The following is a 27391-nucleotide window of genomic DNA, read 5'->3' on the forward strand; positions in this document are numbered from 1 at the left end:
TATCCTAAGTATCACATTTATAAATGAAATAGCCTTTAAAACCATCCCCCTGGCCCTACATGTATATATATAGACTTAATTATTTCAGTAGGTTTAGTATTCTTTAAGACAAAATAAACTGTAACTATCTACTTTTTGTAATGGGTTTATTAGCGGCTGCGCTTCTATCATCTATCTACGTATATTGAATGCATGAGAAAGGGGTTTAGAAACATAAATATCTAGCCAACCACCCTAATATTTAAATAAATGTAAAATAGATTTAATTCTATCTACCTAAAGGAAATGGATTTATTATTAGTACACTCCCGTTATTCCATCCCCTCCTCTTCTAATGGATGATCGAATCGACCAAGAACTGAGTTCCATGTTAGCAAGCTAATTTTAAAGTTTTTCCCAGTCATAATATATATCCAATTCTATATTTCTATTTTACCAGAGGGGTTCATTGTGAAAGAAAACGAATTATGCAATAAAAAAGTTTAGACATATTTTTCTACTGTTTACTAACTTATTTTCAAAAATATGTATCCAAATAATACCTAGTAAATTGGAGTATATACTATTTTATGAAAGCTCGAAAAAATGCACTTATTCAACCCAAATAGTAATGACATGAAATTAGCAAAGAAAAAATAGCATTTTTATATTAACAATATTATATAAGAATGTTCAAATTTTAAGATAGCACAATGTCAGATACCAGGCGGAGAAGAAAGGTTTCTGGGGGGGAGGGGTCAGATTCAGAACTGTCAGAAACAGAAGCCAAGCCATCAACCGGGGTAGGTTTTATTCAGAGAGGGAGGGATCATTGGGCTGTTTATTACAGTACTCCTCAGAGATTTTTTTTGATAAAGTTAACGTATTCGTTGGCTTAACAACTTTAGGGACGTTTGTTTAATTTATGGTGATTGATTGGATAAGGTATAGCCAACAAGTGAGATAAATCTAAATCAACTGGGGTAGGTTTTATTAACAGTGATTAACAATCCGAATATGTTCCAGATAAATCCGCCAAGTTTTATCTATCAAAACTAAAAAATTTAAAAGTGCGGAAATCAGTTATTTAAGCATTTATTTTTCGCTAAATGTATTAGATAAAGCGACAAAATTGGTTGATCCTGTCAAAAATCTGATTTTGTAGTGTGTCTCGGAATCAGAAAATACATATTATGATGTATTTTAAACCAGCAAACTCGTTAAATTCACTTCATTTAATTCACAACTAGATGTTACAGGCTAAAAATATTTTTTTTTTCTTTTCAGGGAGGTGAGCATCCGGAATCTGAATATGAAAGTGCGGACGAACATATAAACAGCCCTAAAAGTAACAAGGTAAATAATAAATATGGTGCTTTCCTTGGCTTGTGAGTATTTGATTTAAAAAAAAAAAAATATGGTATTAGATTAACTAGCAGCTACGCCTTAAAAATTCTCTAGATGGAATGGGAGTAATAAGTCTATCCTTCACTTTTAATTTTTGGTTTAGAAAGAAAAAGCAAACAAAAATTTTGTTGGTTATTTTTTTTCCAGGAGCTATTTTATTTGGGAGGTTGGTGGTACCCTTCCTCATTATGGTTAACCTTTCCTTGGCCTTTAAGAAGCTTCACTTTATAATAAAAAGAAGAAACATATCGGTCCATTGTTATTAATTTTACAATTAGGTATCCATTATTTTAAATTCTAGGATGAGAAAGAAGCTGCACCATCCAAGTCACCCTCTCCCACTCCCGCCCAGAACAATGATATTGACGAACAAGGCGACGAGGGCGGGGGAGAGGGGGCACAGAGTGCAGGCGAAGAGGGAGAAGAAGGGGGTGTGGTCGGTCAGCACAGGGGCGGGGAGCAGGACAGCGGTGAGGAAGGAGGAGGCGAGGATAGTGGGGAGGATGGCGGAGGGGAAAGTGATGGGGAAGATGATTATTCAAGTGAAGATGAGGGTGAGGGAGATGTAGAGGGAGAAGAGGGTGAAGAAGGATCAGGTGTAGATGATGATGATGATAAAAAGAATCCTCAATATATTCCCAAGAAAGGAATGTTCTATGAGCATGATGACAGGTATTAATATTTCAATTCTCTAATGTAACAATGGCTGATGTGTCCTTTGCTTACAGAGGCTTTAACAGCTTAATTTACACACAACTTAAATGTGTTATGAAAGCTACCAAGAATTATTTTTATTCTTATTTTTTGTTATTTCTTTCAAAGATTTTTAAAAGAGAAGCTTTTGTTAGAATTGTTCTATCGATTTCAGACTTTGCAAAGTAATTTCTATAGAAGATAGGTATAATTTAGAAAGCAACTCTTTAATCGTTACCAGAATGTCCGTACGTACGTCCAGTTCAAACATGTTGATGTTTAACTTTTTTAACAACAAATTTTTATGGGTTAAGCTAGGAAAAACCAAACAATTGCCGCAGGGGTGTATATTCTGCATGGGATCCCCGGCTCAGGGGGGGGGGGGGGTGTAATAAAAAATAAGTGGTTGGAGGGAAAAAAATGTAAAAATTAAGAAAACTGAAAACATTTTTTCCATTTCGCCCCCCTCCTTGGTTAAAAAAAACTAAAAAAATGTGTGGTAGGAGGGATAAAATAAATAAAATATAGAGTTCTTTTTTTTTCTTTTTTCCTCCCTACTTTTTAAGAAAAATCTAGGGGGGGGGGGAAATAAAAAAATTTGTAGCAAGGGAAAAAAAATAAATCTTGTGCAGAATATACACCCCTGACAATTGGTTAGTTTCAAGTAATAATATATCCATTATTGTTTACAGGTTAGGAACAGACGAAGAGGAGGAAGAAAAAGAGAAGGAGAAAGAGCCCCCCAAGCGTGTGTGGAAAGCAGATGTTGTCGAAAAATGGGGACATGACAAATTTCAGGTTTGAATATGAATATTTTCTTGTTGCAAATCATTTTTTGGTTCAGATTTTCGATCAATATTTGGTATCTTTTTCTTATTTTCATGTACTGAGCAGACAGATGATGCTTATAGAGTAGGTTGCTCTCTAGATAACACATACCTGAGTCTCAGCTTTTTAATTGAACAAACCTCTAATCGATTGTCTTTCAACATCAATGTACCATATCATATTTCACATCTTTAGTTCTTTAGTATGAAAAATGAATTGTATGGTTAACATCATAAGGAATAAGGTTGAAAAAGTCCTAAAAAATAAGACAATTAATATTACGATATAAATAATTCATTATAGACAGTTGATAGTGAAGGTTATTACAGACAGTAAGATTTATAATGGGAAGAATGCCCTATCAAAGTACTTGGGATGCTAAAGTTGTTTACACCCAGATACTTGTTTACAATATGATTCTCACCTCTTTGCAAAAGTAGGTGAGCCACTGTTATAGGAAAGCAACAGTCATTTTATTTATGTGCTTTCTGAAAAGAAAACAATGTAAGCACATAAATTGATTAATATGATTGTTGCTTTTCTTTCACAGAAATTTGGTGCGTGGTGGTTTTGCAGTCTTATCTTCACAGTGTACTCCCTATAACAGAGGGGTACTTTACATTTCATATCCGAAACTTTCTAATGTTCCACGAGAGGGACGTTAAAAAGTTAGTCACTCACATCCATTTCAGCTGTAGCCAACAATTTGGAATATTATTTTTAGGGTTTGCAATCCGAATCCGGGATCCGCCCAATTATTGGTCAATTTTGGAATCCGAATCCGAAATCCGTTTTCTAATAGCTGATTTGGATTCTGAATTGGTAGGCTAAAATTAGCGTGTTGAGTTTTTTCTTTCAACTCCCCTTTTTGAAGGCAAAGAATATCATCATTATACCTATATAAAATCTTTTAAAATCTGATTCGATTCTGGGAAGTGAATTATAGAGAACACCAAGAACATTAATTTTTAGGACATATGTAGCACTTAAATTTTTTAATTTTTTTAAAAGCCTTTTAAAATATTGCTATAATCCGGAATCCGCCAAAAATAAGAATCCGGAATCTGCGGGAATCAGCTATTTTTTTTGGCGGATTCTTGAAAGAATCCAAATCCGGTCCAAAAATTTGACGGATTGCTATCCGGTCCCTAAGGGGGGGGGGGGGGGGGTAGATATACCACACTTTTCTGGGATCTTGCCAGATCAAGTATCAACTGTGGGGAATACCAAAGGATGACTCCATGCAAAATTTGAGCCGGATCCGGCCAAAACCGGCCGGGATTTTTATAAAAAACCGGTTTTTTCCGGTTTTTAGGGGGTATCTGTAAATCAAGCCCCCTCCTGGGTACGCCCCAACGATGATTTTTGCTTTAAGGTCTGATCTGAATTCCTCAACACTGGATATGACCCCTAGAGTTGAAAAAATGGTTAAAATCCGGTCTTTTGACCGGTTTCCGGCCATTTCCGGCCCAAAAAAAAAAATTTTAAAATCAAAATTTCATCTAAAATTTAAAAAAAAATGCTTTAAATTACATTTTTTATTAATAATTTTTTAAAAACCAAAAACCTTAGGTAATGAAGATAATTTTAGCAACTTAAAATGTGAAAAAAGGTTGAAAATTGACAATCTTGTGTCAATTTGAAAAATGTTGGTAAATCTTAAAAATTTGACGGATTTATACATACATTAGAATTTAGGTTGACTATGGTCTTTAAGACACGCCATATCCAATAAAATTGCAATGAGAAGGTCTAAATGTTTTTCTGAACCAAATTCTACATACCCTGGCGGTTCCAGGGATATATCATTAGGGCCGTACGGCTGGCCAGAAAGCTTTTAACAGATGGCCGACTAAAAGCCGGATTTGATAGTTATCAACTGTAAAAAGTAGCGATTTTCGTTTTTTTGGCCAAAACTCATGCAGGGAGTTGTTTTTTGGGATTGACACACAAAAGCAAGTTTGTACAACTTTTTGGGGCGGACATTTCTTTACTCACGCATTATCCGCCACAGGTGAACCGTTTGGCCGTTATTTGCCGCCAAAATCGCGATTTTCGGCGATTTTGCCGTTCACGAGGTTTTAACGACCATTTTTGAGGGGAAGGAGTCATCCAATCAATATAACTCTGAAATACTTTTCATTTGCAAATTAAATTAGCTACATTTCATGTGAAGTAAATTTTTTTGTGCGTCCAACCGTTTTTGTTCCAGTTGAAAAATTATTACTTTTTAATTATAATTATTTTTTTCTTGTAATTTTAAAACTAATTAAACACTAATTGTTAGTACATCATAATTTTGATAATTAATTGCACATTTCAATCACTGATATTTACTACTTGGTAATTTTTAATTTATCTTTTAATTATCTGATTAATCTCTAATGATTATTACTTTGTAAATCTGAATACTTATTATTTATCTTTACTAATTATTTATAAACTAAAAAGTAATAAAAATTACTATAATATATGTATTAGGTTAGGTAGTTCAATTGATAATCAAATAAAGTAATTTAGAAATGGTGATAGTTACTACATTATAAAAAAAAATTATAACAATATGAATAAGTATTGATCAATTAGTAATAGGATATTTTATATGATTAATAATGATAAAATCATAAATAATAAGTAATAAAAAGATAATGATAATTAATATGAGTTATTATTGATAGATTTAAAATAGGTTATGTAATATAATTTATTGATTGATTTGTAATAGGTTACATTATATGATAATTAATACTTATAATACTATAACTGAATAATAATAATAAGATAATCATAATTATTATGCATAAATATGGTAAGATAATATAATTCATAATTATAGTGTTATAATCAATAATAAGATAATTTGGAGCCTGCGTCTTAAAAAATTATTTCACCCAAACTTGTTTCTTGTGGGGGGGAAATACATTTCATGGGGTTGGTGTAATTAGTAATTGTTTTCCTTTTTTTTAAATTTCAACTGGAACAAAAACGGTTGGACGCACAAAAAAATTTACTTCACATGAAATGTAGCCAATTTAATTTGCAAATGAAAAATATTTCAGAGCTATCTTGATTGGATGGCTCCTTCCTCTCAAAAATGGTCGTTAAAACCTCGTGAACGGCAAAATCGCCGAAAATTGCGATTTCAGCGACGAATAACGGCCAAACGGTCCGCCAGAGGTAAATGATACATAGGTCAAGAAATGTCCGCCTCAAAAAGTTGAACATCAGTGAAGAAGTGTCCTAAGTCGCTAAATCGGCTCCGTCATCCCCTAAAGGGGCAAAAAACCAAGATTTTTTGAAAAATCGTCAAAAAATCGTGCCTTTGGCGGTGCGTATCGGCCAAACGGTTCACCCGTGGCAGATAATGCGTATGTAAAAAAAAGTCTGCCCCAAAAAGTTGTACAAACTTGCTTTTGTGTGTCAATCCCAAAAAATAACTCCCTGCATGAGTTTTGGCAAAAAAACTAAAATTGCTACTTTTTATGGTTGATAACTATCAAATCCGGCTTTTAGTCGGCCACCTGTTAAAAGCTTTCTGGCCAGCCGTACGGCCCTAATGATATATCCCTGGAACCGCCAGGGTATGTAGAATTTTGGTTCAGAAAAACATTTAGACCTTCTCATTGCAATTTTATTGGATATGGCGTGTCTTAAAGACCATAGTCAACCTAAATTCTAATGTATGTATAAATCCGTCAAATTTTTAAGATTTACCAACATTTTTCAAATTGACACAAGATTGTCAATTTTCAACCTTTTTTCACATTTTAAGTTGCTAAAATTATCTTCATTACCTAAGGTTTTTGGTTTTTGAAAAATTATTAATGAAAAATGTAATTTAAAGCATTTTTTTTTAATTTTAGATGAAATTTTGATTTTTAAAATTTTTTTTTTGGGCCGGAAATGGCCGGAAACCGGTCAAAAGACCGGATTTTAACCATTTTTTCAACTCTAGGGGTCATATCCAGTGTTGAGGAATTCAGATCAGACCTTAAAGCAAAAATCATCATTGGGGCCTACCCAGGAGGGGGCTTGATTTACAGATACCCCCTAAAAACCGGAAAAAAACGGTTTTTTATAAAAATCCCGGTCGGTTTTGGCCGGATCCGGCTCAAATTTTGCATGGAGTCATCCTTTGGTATTCCCCACAGTTGATACTTGATCTGGCAAGATCCCAGAAAAGTGTGGTATATCTAGGGGGGGGGTAAGTTTGTACAGTTATAGGAAATGAAAATTCAGTATCAAATTTTGGCCTGGCCGTTTGTGCTTGTTTTTATAGTTATCAACCTAATTTTTTTTGTAAACTCTCTTATATGATTGGATCTACCTGTAAAACTTTGAAAATTGAATTTTGGGACTTTCCTTCTAGGGGCTAGTGGTGCAAAAGACCCCCCCCCCCCAAACACTAAAATTTTAAGTTATGAGCTTATTTTTAAAGATATCGAGCTGATTTTTTAAATGGAAGCTTTTATTGCATAAATGAGTTGATTAGCCATCCCATATTTCATTTTTGCACCTTACCTCTAGGGGCATGTAAGCTCAAAACTTATAAATTTTGTATTTGGGGGGGTTGTTTTACTCCAAAAGCCCCTAGAAGTAAAGTGCAAAAATGAAATATGGAGTGGCTAATCAACGCATCTATGTAATAAAAGGTTCCTTTTAAAAAATCAGCTCGATATCTTTAAAAATAAGCTCATAACTTAAAATTTTAGTGTTTCGGGGGGTCTCTTGCCCCACTAGCCCCTAGAGGGAAAGTCCCAAAATTCAATTTACAAAATTTTACAGGTAAATCCAATCATATAAGAGAGCTTACAAAAAGAATTAGGTTGATAACTATAAAAACGAGCCCAAACGGCAAAGGCAAAATTTTGTACCGAATTTTCATTTCCTATAACTGTACAAACTCTCCCCCCCCCCCTTATTTTGGACTTCGTCAAAAGTAAGTAGGGATTGAGATTTGCAGTTTATTGGGATTTGCTTCAGAAAAAAAAACGTCATTAACTCCTAAACAGTTTATTTACCTAGCCTTTTGCAGCATCTATATCTGACATTAAATTTTTGGGGGATATTTTTTATTTGTTGGATTTACCTACCTTATATCCTGATTCGTTTATGTTCTGAACAAACTCGTTTCTGATATTTTATTTGATTTATATTTGAAACATATTTTACTTTGATAGGATTATGACCAAGAGCCAAAATCCAAGGACGAACTAGTTGCCAGCTACGGATATGATATCAGGAACGAAGACAGTGCTCCTAGAGCTAGAAGAAGGAGGAGGTATAGTTTACACGTAGAGGAATTTTTAAAGTGCCAAGTAGTTCCACGAAATACATTTTATTAGTGATAAAATTATCTTTTCAAAAACAGATCAAAACTAAAATGCAGCACTTTTTAAAGATTTGTGTTTCTATCAAAATTAAGACTTGTAAATCGTACTCTTGTTATACATGCAGCTTTTGAGTATATTACAATTTCACAAATCACAGTCTCTGAGTCTTCCTATAGATTTTACTATTACAAATTGAATTAACCTCCCCAAAATTGTTATAAACCTTTCCAGGATTCATGAGAATTTTTCACTGTAAAGAAGAACCATATCGGTTCAGCGGTTTGCGAGATCATTCGGTACAGACACACACACGGAGATCCTGTTAAGTTAATATAAGGATAGATTTACTTATTTCTTGAAACATTATTGATAATATAATATTTTTTTCAGGTATGGACGTGGTCCAAACAAATACACCCGTAACTGGGAGGATGAAAATGCGTACAGTAAACCTGGAGGTGCCGGAGGACCTGGTAACAGAAGGAAAAAGGCACCCAATACAGGTAAAATTGTGACTCCTGCCGCTTAGTTTAGGAATTGTCATATGCAGACTGGCCATAGTGTACGTTTTGTACGTAACGTATCGAATCTTAGTACGTTTTGGACGTTATATTGAGATGCATACATGCAGTACTTTTCAGCTCCTCAGTTCCACTAGGTGGCCCCTCTCCTCCTTATAGGCATATATTCTCTTATAGGTCTGCTTTTATGTGTTGCAAAAAAATTTTTGGCGCTACGCGCCAAAAATCGAAAACAAAATTTTTTGGCGCTCCCCGCCAAATTAAACACTTACTAATTTTTTCCCGCTTCGCGCATTATAAATTCAGTATCAAATTTGGCCCTGGATTTTTGTGCTTGTTTTTATAGTTATCAACTTAATTCTTTTAACTCTAATAATTCTAACTCTCCCCTCCAAACACTAAATTTTAAAGTTATGAGCTTATTTTTTAAGATATCGAGCTGATTTTTTAAAGGAACCTTTTATTACATAAATGAGTTGATTAGCCAACCCATATTTCATTTTTGCACTTTACTTCTAGGGGCTTGTAAGCTCAAAACTTTGTGTCTGGGGGGTTCTTTTACCCCAAAAGCCACTAGAAGGATAGTGCGTAAATGAAATCTGTATTTACTACTTATTTCACTTATGTCAAAATAGTTTTCAATAAAAGAGGGGTCTTTTGCCCCACTAGCCCCTAGAAGGAAAGTACCAAAATTCAATTTTCAATGTTTTACAGGTAGATCCAATCATATAAGAGAGCTTACATTTATATATTTTAATCTTTAGTGAAGATTCTTATCATATATGTCCATCTACTCTATACATTATTTTGTCCGTCTGTCAGTCGGCCATACTTTAAAGACAAAAACTTTAGTGATGTGGTAATGTGATTTTCTCAACATCTTTTTTAGATAGGCACCTGAAATTTTTAGTAAATATTCCTACAATTTATGCCCATCTGTTCTATACATTTTTGGCCTATCGGTAATGCTTTAAAAGCGAAAACCTTATTATTTCAGTCAAAAAGGCATCAGTTTTCATAAAAAATATTCAAGTTTTGTTTTTGTTTTATTAGCATAGATACTCTTTAACTCACATTTATGTCTGTCCGTCCATCTGTCTGTCTGTACCTATAAGATGAAACTTGAATTTCTTGACAATTATTAAGATAGAAAAGCAATAATTTTTGTCCGTTGGTCTGTCAGTAGCGCTTTCAGATTCAATTATTGTTTTCAGGGGAAACTTTATAATCTTGGCTTTTATTCAAGCTACAAAGCTGAAATTTATATTTTGTTTGTGCATTTGTTCTACTTATGTTTTGTCCGTGTGTCACTGGTAGTGTAATTATAGTCATGTTATCTTTACAGGGGAAATATGATTAAACTTTTAAAGATATATGGCGGATTTTTTTAAAGAAGACTCGTATGAAAAACTGGAATTAGATATTTCATTAAAATTAAGGAGGGGGGGGGGGGAGTTTGTACACTTATAGGAAATGAAATTCAGTATAAACTCTCTTATATGAATAGATCTACATAAAAAAATTGAATTTTGGGACTTTTTAATGAAAACTTTTTCACGTAACTGAACTAAGTAGGGTAAAGCGGGGCGAACTCAGGTGTTTTTTTGGTTTTTTAAAAAAAAGGGGAATAAATATCATTTTTTATTTTTCCGAACTAAAAGAAATTTGACTTTTTTAGCCAAAAAAAATTTATTTTTATCGGAAAAATTCCAGTTGAAAAAAAAGGGAAGTTTGGCAAAATTGGTGGTCGATTTTCAAACTTCTAAAAAGCTATGACATATTGATTTAATTACAGCATGCCCAAATGGTTAAAGTTGCTAAATTGCTAAATATAATAAAGAACATGCACAAAATTTTTATAAAGATCAGTCAATTTTTTCTACAAAAATATGAATTTTTATAAAGTATGAGAAATTTTACTTTTTTGTATAGAATTTGTATAAAATTGAAAAACTGACTTCCCCCCGCTTCAGAAGAGATCGCCCCGCTTATCCCTATTTAGTTTAGTTATGTAAAAAAGTTTATATTATAAAAAACAGCTTGATACCTTTAAAAATAAGCTCAGAACTCATAATTTTATTTATTTTTTTTTTTTTTTTGGGGGGGGGGGGTTCCCCACTGGCTCCTAAAAGGAAAGTGCCAAATCGAAATCTTAAATAGTTACTTAGATCAATTTTGTAAAATAGTTTACATTAAATAAATCACCTTGATATTGTTAAAATCAAGCTCAGAACTAATATTTTCCGTTTGAAATTGCCAAAAATTAAATATTTTGTTTAAAAGTAAAGTTTGAGTAAAACTTGTTTTTTGGGTAACATGAAGGGAAGTGGGTAAGAAGGGAGACAAAAAAAGGGAAGGAAGTTAAGGGGAAAGTTTTACTTAGAATTGTTTGTCATAATCACATTCCCTTTTCCCTTATGTGAAACATGTTTTCATTATAAAAATAATTTTAAAATAAGCTCAGATCTCATATTTTTAGTTTTTTTTTTTTGGGGGGGGGGGTCTTTTGCCTCACTAGCCCCTAGAAGGAAAGTCCCAAAATGGAATATGTAATGGTTACTTAGTTTAGTTATCTGAAAAAAGTTTTCATTAAAAAAATCAGCTTGATATTGTTAAAAATAAGCTCAGGAACTTATAATTTTAGTGCTTTGGTGGGTCTTTTGCCCCACTAGCCCCTGGAAGGAAAGTACCAAAATTCAATTTTTAAAGTTTTACAGGTAGATCAATCATATACGAGAGTTTACAAAAATATTTAGGTTGATAACAATAAAAACAAGCCAAACCATCCAGAGCAAAATTTGATACTAAATTTCATTTCCTATAAGTGTACAAACTCCCGACCTCCCCTAGTTTTTATCATGGCATCAAGAATTTGAATTTTATGCTATTATAGCTATCTCATAAAGAGTTATTACAATTATAAAATAACACAATAAATACAAGGATGACAACAATTCATAAAAGCGAAGCTCTCAAATCAGAAGAAAGGACAAACAAACAATAAGTCTTGTAGAGTTAAAGAACTCTAAGTTTCAGTCTAAACAAAATTGTAAATAAATTTGTTGCAAAATTGTGCAAATATTGGATACAGTAAAAGAACATACTTTCATATTTAGGATTTGATTATAGAGTTGCCTGGCTCATACTACTTTAACCTGTTGTCCTAAGAATCATTGTTCCAATAATCATATGAATAGGATACCTAATCTTATCATACAAAAAAGTTGTTAAAATGATAAAAAAATCAGCATGTTTTAAATGGACGTACGGACTTTCTGGTAACGATTATATAGTTCCTAAATTATACCTGACTGTCGTAAGAATCATCATACAAAGTTTGAAATCTATAGGAAAATTTTAACATGCCTAAAAGAGCTAATCGTCACGGAAGGACTGACCCTACCATAATTATAGAAAAACTTTGCTTTTAAAAACATTGAAAAAATATTACTCAAGGTGCAAATTTAGGAACAACTGTTCTTTCTAGAAAGATTGTATTTATTAAGTCTCTCAAATCAAAAGCGTAGGGGGAGGGGGGGAATCCGCTGGACATCATAAGATAAAAAAAATACTCATATTCTGATTAGAAACTTTAGATTTCGTGTATTCAAATGCAGTGTTTCGGAGCCGGAGCCGGGAGCAGCAACATTTTTGGTGGAGCCGGAGCCGGATCCGGAGCCGTATTTTTCGTTAAAAACGGCTCCGGCTCCGGACTAGCTAAAAATGATTTTTTAAAGTAATATTATAATTTGGCAACGGTCTATTTCCATATAATACACTGAAAAACTATTGTTACTTAACAAATAGACACACATCCTTCTACTTTTATATAGCTTTAATCAAATAAAAGCAAAATATTTTATATTATTTATTTTATTTTATCAAATTCAATAATGAACAAAAATTGATATATTAATTTTAAGTTAGGAGCCGGGGCCGCATCAAAATTATACGGCTCCGACACCCTGTTCAAATGTATGACTTTATTATATTTTGTATGAAGTGCCCTTATTTTTTTTCCCACATAGGAGTTACGTTATAAATTACCATCTGTAGTACTATCAATAGTTTTCCTTAAAATTACATTGCAAAAAGTTTAAAAATTTGAATGTTATATCTAGGGTTTGCAATCCCTCTAATTCCAGATTTTCGTATTCCAGATTGTGGATTCTAGCAATATTTTAAAATATAAATATAAAGGGCCTTTTTAAAAATAAATTAAGGGATTAAATTTTATCCGGTTTTATATATTTTAAAAGTAGCTTTTCTCCTATTTCTAGACCCTACAACGGCCATTTTATAACCCTTACTCAACCTAACCTAACTTTGTTAAAAATTAAAATATAAATTTAGATAAAAAAAAACTAAAGACGCTAATTTTAGCCTAACAATTAACATTCCGAAACCGCTTTTAAAATAACGGATTGCGGATTTGGATTCTGCATTCAAAAGTTGTCCAAAAATTAGACGGGATTCCGGATTGTCAACCCTAGTTTTGTAAATGTTACGCTGTTTTTTTCTTTGCAAAATATTAGTTTATAGAATTTGAAATAAGTTCTGTTGGCACCAAAAATGATTTACAGCTTAGATTTGTGCGCGAAGCGCGAAATTTTTTTTGCTCTTCATAATTGATTAAATTCAAGAGGATATATGACCATAAGGAGGAGAGGGGCCACCTAACGGTACTAAGGAGCTGAAAATTAAAAAAGAATCATTCATAGTATAAAGAATTAAAATTAAAGAGGTTGCTCCTCTTTATTAGACGTTTGCCCCTCCTTTATAGGAGGGTAACACAAAATAGAACATAATTTTGATCATGTAATTAAGAATCATAGTGAAAAGAACTAAAATTAAAGATGTTGCTCCTCTTTTTTAGAGGTTGGCCCATTACTTTTAGGGGGTTGCCCCCCCTTTTTAGGAAGGTAACACAATAAAAGAACATAATTTTGATTGTTTCATAAAGAATCATAGGATGAAGAACTAAAATAAGAGGTTGGCCTCTCCTTTTTAGGGTGGTATCACCAATAAAGAGAAAATAACTTCGATTGTTTATAATGAATCATAGGTTAAAGAACTAAAATTAAAGAGGTTGCTCCTCTTTTTTAGAGGTTGGCCCCTCCTTTTTTAGGGATGGCCCCTTTTTTTAGGGGGGTGGCCCCTCCTTTTTAGAGGGGTGGCCCCTCCTTTTTGGGGTTGGCCCCTCCTTGTGAGGAGGATGGCCCCTCCTTTTACTAGGGTGGCCCTTCATAAGGAGGAAAAAAGTTGGGTTCCAGTTGGGTTCCAAGAACCCAACTACTGGTGCATTATTTGCCAAATGTACCACTTTTCTGCACTACCTCTCCGATTTTGTTAATACTCTATATTTTGGTCCGTTGGGTCATTCAAGGATGCTGGATGGCCAAAAAAAAGTTTCAGAGTCCCTGGATGTCTAGATATCTAGCTATCTATGAAGGTAGGTAACAAAAATGTAAAAAACACCCATTTTTTCACAATTTTAAAAATTAATTTTTTCATCAATCTTACATCCAATCTATACATTTTATACACCAAAATGATCGTTTATTCATGTAAAAAGCGCACATAATGCTATTTTGGCCAAAACTCTAATTTTACAGGGTGTCCAACAAAAAGTGTATTTTGGATATCTAGCGTAATACCCAAAATACCTGTCTGAAAAAAATCATTTTTTTTGGCTTAAATCCTGTGTTTTATCTGTGTGCATATGTGGTATATAACGGTTCGGACCACCCGGGACTATAAGGTTGTCAAATTTCACTTTGGGACACCCTGTAAATGTGATTTTTGCGTCTGTAGAGCTAAAACTTGGTCCAAATTGGCTATTTTTTTCAAATTACTCTAATATGAGTCTTAGTATGTTTGGCCATAGTGTTTTCTGACCAGATCAATATTTTCATATTTTTTGGACACCCCGTATTTTCAAAAAAAGAGAAAAAATTTTTTTGTTTTTTTTAAAATTTTTTTTCTATTTTTAAGTTACTTAAAACTGTCATATAGATACAGATTTTGACTAATAACAATAATATTTGCCTATTTTACAATTTTTTACACTTTTGGGACACCCTGTGCATGTTTTTGAAAAATGATGGTTTTTGCCCATTTTTGGGGGGAAGGAGTCGTTTTAGGGCCATAGACTATTTCTTCATTTTTGTAGAACTTTTCAAGACACATCATTTGTTATTTATGCAAAAACCGCAAAAACCGAACCGTTTTGCCGTTATTCACCGCCAAAGGCAGAATTTTTTACGTTTTTTGCCGTTCCCGAGGTTGTAATGGGCATTTGTGGTAAGAAGACGTTGATTTATCAAGATAACTGTGAAATACTTTTATTTAGGCATTTTAATTTACTAAATTTCATGTGAAGTAAATTTTTTTGTATATCCAACCGATTTTTGTCAAAAGGAATTTCAAATGCACATGATTTATGTTTCTTTAATCACTTATGTTATAGCAATTATTTATGTTATATTCACTTAATTTTCTTGTTTTAACAATTGAAATCCATCTTGACGAAAAACGGTTAGCTGCACAAAAAATTTTACTTAATATGAAATTTAGTAAATTAAATTACCTAAATAAAAGTATTTAAAAGGGATTTTGATAAATCAACGTTTTCTTACCACAAATGCCCATTACAACCTCCGGAACGGCAAAAACGTAAAAAAATTCCGCCTTTAGCGGTGAATAACGGCAAAACGGTTCGGTTTTTGCGGTTTTTGCATAAATAACAAATGATGTGTCTTGAAAAGTTCTACAAAAATGAAGAAATAGTCTATGGCCCTAAAACGACTCCTTCCCCCCAAAAATGGGCAAAAACCATCATTTTTCAAAAACATGCACAGGGTGTCCCAAAAGTGTAAAAAATTGTAAAATAGGCAAATATTATTGTTATTAGTCAAAATCTGTATCTATATGACAGTTTTAAGTAACTTAAAAATAGAAAAAAAATTTAAAAAAAAACAAAAAATTTTTTTCTCTTTTTTTGAAAATACAGGGTGTCTAAAAAATATGAAAATATTGATCTGGTCAGAAAACACTATGGCCAAACATACTAAGACTCATATTAGAGTAATTTGAAAAAAATAGCCAATTTGGACCAAGTTTTAGCTCTACAGACGCAAAAATCACATTTACAGGGTGTCCCAAAGTGAAATTTGACAACCTTATAGTCCCGGGTGGTCCGAACCGTTATATACCACATATGCACACAGATAAAACACAGGATTTAAGCCAAAAAAAATGATTTTTTTCAGACAGGTATTTTGGGTATTACGCTAGATATCCAAAATACACTTTTTGTTGGACACCCTGTAAAATTAGAGTTTTGGCCAAAATAGCATTATGTGCGCTTTTTACATGAATAAACGATCATTTTGGTGTATAAAATGTATAGATTGGATGTAAGATTGATGAAAAAATTAATTTTTAAAATTGTGAAAAAATGGGTGTTTTTTACATTTTTGTTACCTACCTTCATAGATAGCTAGATATCTAGACATCCAGGGACTCTGAAACTTTTTTTTGGCCATCCAGCATCCTTGAATGACCCAACGGACCAAAATATAGAGTATTAACAAAATCGGAGAGGTAGTGCAGAAAAGTGGTACATTTGGCAAATAATGCACCGCATGTATGTTGAGATGTGTACGTAACGTATTTTGTATTTTGTCTTTTTGTACGTTTTCCTTTTTTTTTAAGAATAAGAATCAAATATTAGTAGAAAAGTAATTTGTATGTTTTGTACGAAAATTTTTGCAAAAACAATAGGTGTATTATATTATATAAATTCAATAATATCTTAAATTTTCATAGAACAAAAATATGTAGGTAAATTATGCATATATGTTACTATAACTTGTAGTTTAAATTTATGGATTTGAAATATATGTCCTAGGGTAAGGGGGTAAATATTAATATTTTCAAATGAAACCAAGACCAGTAGAAAGCTTACGGAAAGGACTATCAGGTCCTTAAAGGACATTATCCTAGGACTTTTAGAAGTTGGCCGAAATTGACCGCAAAAAAGTTGCCGATATTTCCCCACCACCGGGGGAAATATCGGTAATTTTTTTCAACCTAAAAAAAATCGATGAAAAACGGCCAAACGGCCAGTCGAACATAAATAATCATAATTAGTATAGGTTATAGGGATTATCCACAAAAAGTTTCATAATGATCGGACTATTCCTTCTATGTTAAAAATGAATTGTTTTGAAAGACGCGAATTTTCGATTTTTTTTTTCGAAAATTTTTTTTTTAAAAACTTAAAATTAATATAAGAAAAAAACGTATTTTATTACTTTTTAGGCCTGATCCTAAAAAAGCTCACATTGAACTATAGATTTAGCCCAAAAAACATGAAAATTGATTAAAAATTGACCTCAAAAATTGAATTTGAAGCAAAAGTGTCATCTTTGCAAAAAATCTTGACTACATTTTAACCTTAAAAAAATCGATGAAAAAAGGCCAAACGACCAAACAAGCGTAATAAATCATAATTAGTATAGGTGATTGGGATTAACCACAAAAAAATTCATAAAGATCGGACTATTCCTCCTATGTCAAAAATATTTTTTTTTCAAAGGACCAGAAATTTTGATTTTTTCCTTGCAAAATTTTGATTCAAAAAATAAAATTAATTTTTTTTTGTTTTTTATCTGTTCTATTCATTTTTAAGCCTAATTCTTAAAAAGTCCATATGGAATAATAGATTTGACAAAAGAAAACATGAAAACATGACCTTAAAAGTTGAATTTTAATTTCTTTTGAAATTACCGATTTTTCCCCCGGCGCCAACTTTGGTCATTTTAGAAAAAAATATTAACCCGATTTTAAAGCTCTCAACGGATTTGGAAAAAGCGGGCAATTTCTAGTTCAAAAAGTTTTTCAGATCAGCTCTAGGTCTTACCAATTTTTGTGTAGGTCGATCTTTACACACCTACTAAAAAATTTTTGGAAAAATATTCATCTCACAAAAAATTCATTTTATACTTTTTTGTAGGCAATTTAATAAGGAACAAATTTGCTTTTATTTTTTTTTCTGTCATTTGAAAGGAACATGGAGAAAAAGGTCATTTAATGAAGGTAGGTCGAAATTACCGAGAATAGCCCCTTACCGAAACTTCCCCCCCCTTACCCTATAGGTTTAGTTTAAACTATTGAACATAAAAAGATATGCAGGTGACTAAATTCAAGTTTAAATGCACTTCGTGCAACTACCTCTTTAATAGATTTTACCAGGGTGCCGGAGCCGTATAATTTTTATGCGGCTCCGGCTCCAGCTCCGGCTCCTACCTTAAAATTAATATATCAATTTTTTTTCATTATTGAATTTGATAAAATAAAATAAATAATATAAAATATTTTGCTTTTATTTGATTAAAGCTATATAAAAGTAGAAGGATGTGTGTCTATTTGTTAAGTAACAATAGTTTTTCAGTTTATTATATGGAAATAGACCGTTGCCAAATTATAATATTACTTTAAAAAATCATTTTTAGCTAGTCCGGAGCCGGAGCCGTTTTTAACGAAAAATACGGCTCCGGATCCGGCTCCGGCTCCACCAAAAATGTTGCTGCTCCCGGCTCCGGCTCCAGAACACTGGATCATTTTACGATAATTTTTTTCAAATTCTTTATATAGGTACTTAGGTAAATTTTCCGAGGTATCATATGGTGCTCAGTTTAGGATTAAGAAGTCTTATTTTTTGGCATCTTCAGTTTTTAAAGAATAAGAATCAAATATAAGTATAAAAGTATTTGTATATGTATTTGTATTTGTACAAAAAGTATTACAAAAATAGTATATTATCTATAATCCGTCTGCTTGTCCGTCTGTCTATCAGAAGCTTAAGATCTCAGTAACCACTGAACCTATTGGGCTCTACTATTCAGGGAATATACTACTAGGATTAGCGGCTTCGCCTCTAGCCTCTAGAGACTTCTTCCCCTCCTTTATAGAATCGTTTGTTAGAAATTTGTCCAAAAAACGAAATAAAAGATTGTGATGATTTTTTTCATTTAGGCTTCGCCCCAGTGTGCGGTGGGGGTTCCCCCACCCCGCTTATTTGCATTAGTTTACAAAAATAAATTGAGGGGTGGTTGATTTTTTTGGGGGGGTGGGTTTCTCACGCTTCAAGAAAATAGCCTAAAACCACCACAGGACCAGTAGATATATTCCCTGAAGAATACAGCATGACCCTCAAAAAAGTATTTTTAAGCATCTGCAGCCCTTATTTCTCAATGAATTATAAAAAAAAAATGCTTATGTCCTTGTTCTCCATAGTATTCCACATAAGTAGATATAAAAATATTTTTTTTTACCTCCATTAACACCGGAGATTTTTAGAGCTAAAGTTTTGAAAAAGTGACTGAGAAAAAGAATTTTTTTTTGTTTCTCTTATTTTTTGGATGGTTATATTATGTTTTTCTGGCAACTGAATAATGATACACAAAGAAAAACAAGTTAACTAATTATTTCTTTTTTATTCCACCAAAAAATATAAATTTTTAATGGCAAAAAATACTACTGAATTAATTGATTATTTGCAAATTTTAGGTTATTTAAATCCTTATTTGAGAAAAGGATTAATTATGACAGTTGCTCCGCCTACTTTTCTGACATCTCAATAATTTAATAGGGGGTTAATTAAGCTTTTTAGACAAAAAAATCATTATGTTTTAATTTTATTTTCTTTATAACTTTTTTGTTATTAAAGTTAGGATTGTGAAACAAAAACAATTTTCCTGCTATATTCATAAAGATTTATTTGTTTTTTTAATCTTAAACAATTTTGCCTAATAAGTAAGTTTTTCAAAATATCATTAAACTAAAAAGACGCAAAAAATATGTGTAAAAAAATGCTTTTTACTCAAAAACAAAATTTTTTATTTCATTTTTGTATAAAGTTTCTGCTAGTAACAAAAATAAAAGGATTTCTACCTTAATTTTGCTAAAAAAGTCGTTTCATGTTAAAGTTACTTTTTCCTCAGTCACTTTTTCAAAACTTTAGCTCTAAAAATCTCCGGTGTTAATGGAGGTAAAAAAAATATTTTTATATCTACTTATGTGGAATACTATGGAGAACAAGGACATATGCATTTTTTAATAATTCATTGAGAAATAAGGGCTGCAGATGCTTAAAAATACTTTTTTAAGGGTCATGCTGTAGAACCCAATCTGTTCAGCGGTTACCAAGATCTTAAGCTTTAGACAGACAGGGATTGATTTACTTTTATTTAGTATTTATTTGTATTAAAGACTAGTATTTTCTGAGATCTTTAGCATTAGACAAAATAACCCTATATCCTATTATATGTATATCCTATAAATCCTTTTTTTCTGTAGCGAAGAATCTCGCTAACTGCTGAACCGACACGATCTTTGTGAGGTTGTAGGCTATTTTGTCTGTCCTTCCATATCCCTTCGAGGACCTGTATTCAAAATGGTAGAAAAATAGCCTAAAACCATCTCGGTAACTGTGTGAAGTTTCCCTGAAATTGAGTAATCAATCGGTTCAGTAGTTATGAAAATCTTAAGTATCAGATAAAAAACTTACTACTTTATATAATAGAATATACTTAGTGCGTAATAACAGGATGTCTGTCTGTCTGTCAGTTTATTTGTACCGAAGGTTCTCGCTAACCGCTAAACCGATATGTCTTTCTTTCCCAAGAAAAATTACTCTTAGAAAAAATCACAACCCTTCCAGTATTTTTTCTTTCTTCTAAAATTGAAATCAGAAAAGGGGGTGGTCTACTCCCCCCTCCCTCACTAAAAAATTTATTAGCGAAGCTACTCTATAATCACTTTGTCAGTCCGTTATGCTGTCGGAGAAACGTGATTTTCTCGGCTCCTGTTTTTTGATTAAATAAGTTCACATTCTAATTATTTTCATTGAGATTTGCCTTTTGGTTGGGGGGCTGAATTTATTCCTAGATTTTCACGTTATTATATATAATTTTAAAAAGGTTCCTCTAGAGGCCTCTAAGGGCGTAGTCACTGGTCCTTATAATAGTATTTACTTTGTACGTAATAACAGGATGTCTGTTTGTTTATACTAAAGGATCTCGCTAACCACTGAACCGATATGGTTCTCCTTAACAGAGTAGCTTCTCATAGGTTTTTGGAAGTTTTAAAGCTATTTTGGGGAAGAGTATCACCATCCACCCTCCCAAGAGAAATCGACTTTAGAAAAAAAAATACCTCCTCCCCCCAAAAATGGATTTTAATTGCTCACGGATTTTAAGTTAATTTTTTTCCAGATGTCTATATATAACTTTTGAGCTTCTCTACTTATGTATGTTGTCATCCATGTTTTTTACTTTTTCTATTTAAAGAGGACTATCAACGAACGAGAGCACATGATTCTAAGTACCTTCCAGCATTGATCCTAAGTATTTTCTTTCAGAATATAATAGGTCACCATATATTATTAATATATTGACGAGAAAATTTATTTTTTTACCATGTTTTTTTAGGTATTTTAATTGATTTTGAAAACTTTTATGAAGCTAATTCTTTTAATAAAATGGATATTTGATGATACATATGCGAATACTCTTGTTATATAGATTGTAAATTAATCCATATTAGCATTAATTTAAACATACATATGAGATATAGTAAATGTGCTTTTGACTTTTTTTAATTTTTATCATTTGATAACATGGACAATTAAAGACACCCCGAACTCAACAAAACGTTTGATAGAATTTTAACGAAAAATGGTGGACATTTTTTTACTTTTCTTCAACTTGAAGTGGTGAAACATAAATTTTCTCGTCAATATATTAATTATTGATAGTGACCTATTATATTCTGAAAGAAAATACTCAGGATCAATGCTGGAAGGTACTTAGAATCACGTGCTCTTGTTCGTGGATAGTCCTCTTTAAAATAAAAAAAATTGGGTTATTGAATTCAACTCTCCCCTCCTCAAGTGCCCCTAGAGGCCTTTAGGAGCGTAGACGCTAGTTTTTTTAAATAGAGTAATAGGATATCTTATGTCTGTCAGTCCGCTAGGGTTCTTCTTTACAGGTAGCCGCTAGTAGACTTAAATGTATTGATAATAAGTAACTAGGAAGTTATTTAACTTATTTTTATTAGGAATGTACGTTTTTTTACTTTTTTTATGTACGTAACGTATTTTTTTGGTGTACGTTATATACGTTTTTTATTTTCAAATTTGGCTGGCCAGTCTGCATATGATATTTATAACTAAAATTGAAAAATATAAAATCAAAATAAATCATAAACTTGTTCTGTCATTGCATTGGTTACCTTTAAATTATCGGAGGAAGGTTAATTCAGTAAATTGCTTACAAAATATTCAATAAAATTATAGAAATGGAGTAAGTAAATAATTTAAGTTCAACGATTATTGTTTTAGGTTTAGTTTTTAGTTTGTTTCTTTACATTTTAACCCATAGTTTGAGTGAAATCTAAATGATATAATTTCAGGTGGCGAGGATGAAGAAGAAGTTGAAGAAGACAACCAGATTATTACAGAAACAGTCAAAACAACGAACAACAAGGAACAAAGAGAACCAAGGGAGCCCAGAGAGCCAAGAGAACCACGAGAACAACGGGAACCCCGGGAGCCTCGAGATCAACGGGAACCTGCACAGCACAGAGAAAGAATAAATAATAATAAGAGAGAGCCTCGACCTAATAGAGATATGAATAATACAAACGAGAGAGGTCGTGGAGGTGGTAGAGGATTTAGAGGAGGTGGCGGAAGGGGTGGAGATGAAAGAGGCGGAGGGGACAGGGGTGGACGGGGACGTGGAGGGCGTGGCGGGTCAGGGGGGTATAACAACAGAGGCGGCTATGAAGACAGGCGACGACAGGACAGATATAACGACAGAAAAATGAATGAGAATAATGATAGGAAGGGGGCATATCATCAACAACATCCTGCCGAGGAATTGGGAAATCATGGAGGTGGATACAATAACAGATCTGGCGGTGGAGATAGGACTGGCGGCGGACATTGGCGGGGCGGTAGAGGTGGCCCAAGAGATAACAGAAACCGCGGACATCATGATCAGAGTGTCATTGTCCGACCAGAAGATTTGGGAGAGGATCTTGGCAAGATTGATATAAACAAAGAAAATGAACCTTTTCCACCGTTACCGGGCCACAAAGGGGGCCCTGGAGGAGGCCTGCAGACAAAGCGTTATTCTGCTCAAAGACGTGGAGGCGGAGCAAATGTTGGGATGGGGCCAAATATGACGTCGGCCCCCAGAGATCAGAAAAGTTTAAGCCCCAATGAGCTAGGGGGACGACCCACAGCCCGAGATCTTTATGAAGGAGCGGGTATCCATCCAGCTATGTGTTCAGGTCCCCCGCGGGGTGCCCCTTTCCAAACATCTACAGCCACTGCCTCTACAGTCCCCAGGATGCCGCAGGTATCTGCGTCGGCTGGTATGATTCCACCTACAACTTTGGTTAGCATCGGCGGCTTGCCTCACCCACCTCCTGTAACATTTATCCAGAGTGTAGCTGGACCCCACCCACAAATTCTCAGCTATCAAAATTCCCCGGTACAATTTAACGTTCCTGCAGCGGTTGTTGCGTCTGCAGGCGGCCCACCGCCAATTACCGCAGTGCCCGCACCGGCAATTCTTGCCGCCGGCTTTGCCAACGGTCCTCCACACCCGCCACCGCCAGAAGCGGTTTTGCTTGCGGCTGCCGCTGCATCCGGCGGCCCCGAAGGATTTGCAGCCGTGCGCGGCGGAGTGACGTACTTTAATCCTACCGCACAAAATGTGTTACCGCAGAGGCCTGTGTCAAAGCGGCCCAAAGCCGCGATTCCTATTGTTGATCCGTCTGTGGTAGAGAGCGGCGGTGCGACGGCTGGAGGACATATGGCAGTAAATAACAGCGCCGCCGGTGGACAACACAGTGATAAACATCAAGTATCGGCGGGCGGTGGAAATTAGTGAACACAGAAAATTAAAAAAGCTTATTAATGATAGATTGTGTTTTTTTAAAACGATAAAGTCAAGCAAGTAAACAATACAATATCTATGTACTTCTACTCACCTTCTAAGTTTAACCCTAATTTTTTTTGTTAAAGTAACAATCTGAAAAGTATGTTAAATTAATATTTTTACTTTTTCAATATTTGAAAATAGATTCTGAACAAAAAACCTTAAATCGATTAAAAATTTATATTGATTTTTAAAAAGTTACAAACTTTCAAAAAAATATTACATTCAGTTCTTGGTTAAAGCAAGATTATTTTAATACAGTTATATTGTATGTTTTTTTTGCTTTATTTATATCTATTAAGCTGCAAGATCTAAGGGGGGGGTGCGTAATGACATAAGCTCTTAAACCGTGAGCAAAATGGTCTAAATATTGAGCTAGACCCTTCAAACTTGGTATATAAGCCTAGTCCTATAGGTATTACATCTAAATGGCAAAAAAATCCAAAAATTTTTATTTTTAGGTTAGGTTAGGTAAGAAAAACCCTGCGGAAATGGGGTTTTTAGGATTTTTTTGGTCTATTTTGATGTGGAAACTTGCCTTAAATTGTTTTTTCTTAGGGTTTTAACTTAATTACACTGTATCTATTCATATGGACATTATTTAAGATGATTCAGCAAGTCGGGGACCGACCCCATGGGGCTAGGTGTGTGGCCTGCAGGGGTTAAGTTCATTTTTCCCAATATATTTGTTGTGATACATCAAATTATAGGTTTTTTAGGTCAAGGAACTCAAATTCAGAGCTAAAATAAGCATTAGACTAATCTGAAGCTAGCCCCAGCGGGCTTGGTTGGTGGCCCGCAGGGGTTAAGTGCATTTTTTCTAATATATATCTTGTTATATTATATATCAAACTATAGGTTTTTTAGTTCAAGAAACTCAAATTCTGAGCGAAAATTAGCATTAGACTGACCTGAAGCTAACCCCCCCGGGCTAGGTTGGCTTTCTGCAGGGCTTAAGAGCATTTACCTAACCTAACCTAGAAACTTACTTATATTTTTACAGGTTTTTTTCTTGAATAAACTGTGTCTATTAATGAAGACTTTTTTTAAGATGATCCAGCAAGTCGGGGACCGACCCCAGCGGGCTAGGTGGGTGGCCCGCAGGGGTTAAGTGTATTTTTCCAATATATATGATGTGATACATCAAATGATATGTTTTTTAGGTCAAAGAACTCAAATTCAGAGCTAAAATAAGCATTAGAAAAATCTGAAGCTAACCCCAGCGGGCTAGCTGGGTTGCCCACAGGGCTTAAGTGCATTTTACCTAAGCTAACCTAGAAACTTACATTTATTATTTTTTTTAGGTTTTTTCTAGAATAAACTGTCCATTCATGAGGACCTTATTTCAGATGATTCAGCAAGTCGAAGACCGACCCCAGCGGGCTAGGTGGGTGGCCTGCAGGGGTTAAGTGCATTTTCCCCAATATATATGTTATGATAAATCCAATTATATGTTTTTTAGGTCAAAGAACTCAAATTCAGAGCTGAAATAAGCATTAGACTAATCTGAAGCTAACCCCAGCGGGCTAGATAGGTAGCCCACAGGGCTTAAGTGCATTTTACCTAACCTAACCTAGAAACTTACACTTAATATTTTTTTTTATAGGTTTTTTTTCAAATAAACTGTCCATTCATGAGGACCTTATTTCAGATGATCCAGCAAGTCGAAGACCGACCCCAGCGGGCTATGTAGGTGTCCCTCAGGGGTTAAATGCATTTTTTAAAAAAAAGTATGTGTTGTCATACATCCAAGTATAGGTTTCTAAGGTCAAGAAACTCAAATTTACAGCTAATAAAAGCATCAGACTAATCTGAAGCTAGCCACAGCGGGCTAGGTGGGTTGCCTGCAAGTTTTTACCTAACCTAGAACCTTACTTGTTTTTTTATGGTTTTTTTTCTGGAATAAACTGTGTCTATTTATTAGAACATTATTTAAGATTTAAGACCCCAGCAGGCTAGGTGCGTGGCCCGCAGGGGTTAAGTGCATTTTTAGTTGTCATACATAAAATTATAGGTTTTTTAGGTCCAGAAATTCAAAGGGGTAGTTTCGCGGAATGCATTTGAACTTAATTTAGTGAACTGCATATTTTTCCTGGTTAATTGGTTAAACTACATTTATATGGCATATATTTGAAAGAATTTCAAATTTGATAGTACAGTGTTAGCGGTGGAAGAATTTAATATGGTAATAGGATACAATTTTTTAATTTAATGTATACCACATACCACGAAAAAAATAGCATCAGGTTGCTATTGTGTTTTTTTTTAGCTCCAAATTGACTTTAAAAACCTATAGTTTGATGTATAACAACACATAATTTGGAAAATTTACCCCTGCAGGCCACCCATCTAATCCGCGGGGGTTAGCCTTAGGTCAGTCTAATGCTTAAAATAGCTCTGAATTTGAGTTTCTTGACATAAAAAACCTATAATTTGATGTATGACAACACATACTTTAGTAAAATGCACTACACCCCTGTGGGCCACCCACCTAGCCCGCTGGGGTCGGTCCCCAACTTGCTGGATTATCTAAAATAATGTCCTCATTAATAGACACAGTTTAATCAAGGAAAAAACCAAAAAGAATAAGTAAGTTTCTAGGTTAGGTTAGGTAAAATGCACATAAGCCCTGTGGAAAATCTACCTAGCCCGCAGGGGTTAGCTTCAGGTAAGTCATATGCCAATTTTAGCTCTGAATTTGAGTTTCTTGACCTTAAAAATATTTATTTTGATATATAACAAGATCTTTATTGGAAATAATGCATTTAACCCCTGCGGGCCACCAACCTAGCCCGCTGGGGCTAGTTTCAGATTAGTCTTATGCTCATTCTAGCTCTGAATTTGAGTTAACTGACCTAAAAAACCTTTATTTTGATATATAACAAGATCTATATTGGAAATAATGCACTTAACCCCTGCGGGCCACCCACCTAGCCCGCTGGGGTCGGTCCCCGACTTGCTGGATCATCTTAAATAAAGTCCTCATGAATGGACAGTTTATTCTAGTAAAAAAAACCTAAAAAAAATAATAAATGTAAGTTTCTAGGTTAGCTTAGGTAAAATGCACTTAAGCCCTGTGGGCAACCCAGCTAGCCCGCTGGGATTAGCTTCAGATTATTCTAATGCTTATTTTAGCTCTGAATTTGAGTTCTTTGACCTAAAAAACATATCATTTGATGTATCACATCATATATATTGGGAAAATGCACTTAACCCCTGCGGGCACCCACCTAGCCCGCTGGGGTCGGTCCCTGACTTGCTGGATCATCTTAAATAAAGTCCTCATTAATAGACACAGTTTATTCAAGAAAAAAACCTGTAAAAATATAAGTAAGTTTCTAGGTTAGGTTAGGTAAATGCTCTTAAGCCCTGCAGAAAACCAACCTAGCCCGGGGGGGTTAGCTTCAGGTCAGTCTAATGCTAATTTTCGCTCAGAATTTGAGTTTCTTGGCCTAAAAAACCTATAGTTTGATATATAACAAGATATATATTAGAAAAATGCACTTAACCCCTGCGGGCCACCAACCTAGCCCGCTGGGGCTAGCTTCAGATTAGTCTAATGCTTATTTTAGCTCTGAATTTGAGTTCCTTGACCTAAAAAACCTATAATTTGATG

The 27391-nt window shown here is 33.9% G+C and overlaps 1 protein-coding gene across 7 annotated transcripts in view; it reads left to right on the plus strand.

Moving 5' to 3' along the window:
• The first annotated feature begins 666 nt into the window (after positions 1-666).
• The window catches only part of LOC145321990 (uncharacterized), a 28395-nt gene continuing 1670 nt past the window's right edge, over positions 667-27391 (plus strand). For 2 of the 7 annotated variants that reach the window (XR_013880473.1, XR_013880474.1), the window contains exons 1-7: positions 667-782; positions 1267-1335; positions 1688-2058; positions 2772-2877; positions 8088-8188; positions 8631-8743; positions 22241-23875. Coding sequence is in view for 1 of the 7 variants with exons in the window: in XM_080163712.1 (XP_080019838.1) it covers positions 693-782; positions 1267-1335; positions 1688-2058; positions 2772-2877; positions 8088-8188; positions 8631-8743; positions 22241-23724 (2334 nt within the window). In the remaining 6 variants the exon portion in view is untranslated. Of the gene's footprint in view, positions 783-1266; positions 1336-1687; positions 2059-2771; positions 2878-8087; positions 8189-8630; positions 8744-22240; positions 24081-27391 lie in introns of those variants that run through there. The other 5 variants (XR_013880476.1, XR_013880477.1, XR_013880475.1 and 2 more) reach the window with 4 other exon arrangements.

The sequence above is a fragment of the Acartia tonsa genome, chromosome 6, assembly GCF_053477335.1.
Source record: "Acartia tonsa isolate MP-2025a chromosome 6, ASM5347733v1, whole genome shotgun sequence".
Lineage (NCBI taxonomy): Eukaryota > Metazoa > Arthropoda > Copepoda > Calanoida > Acartiidae > Acartia > Acartia tonsa.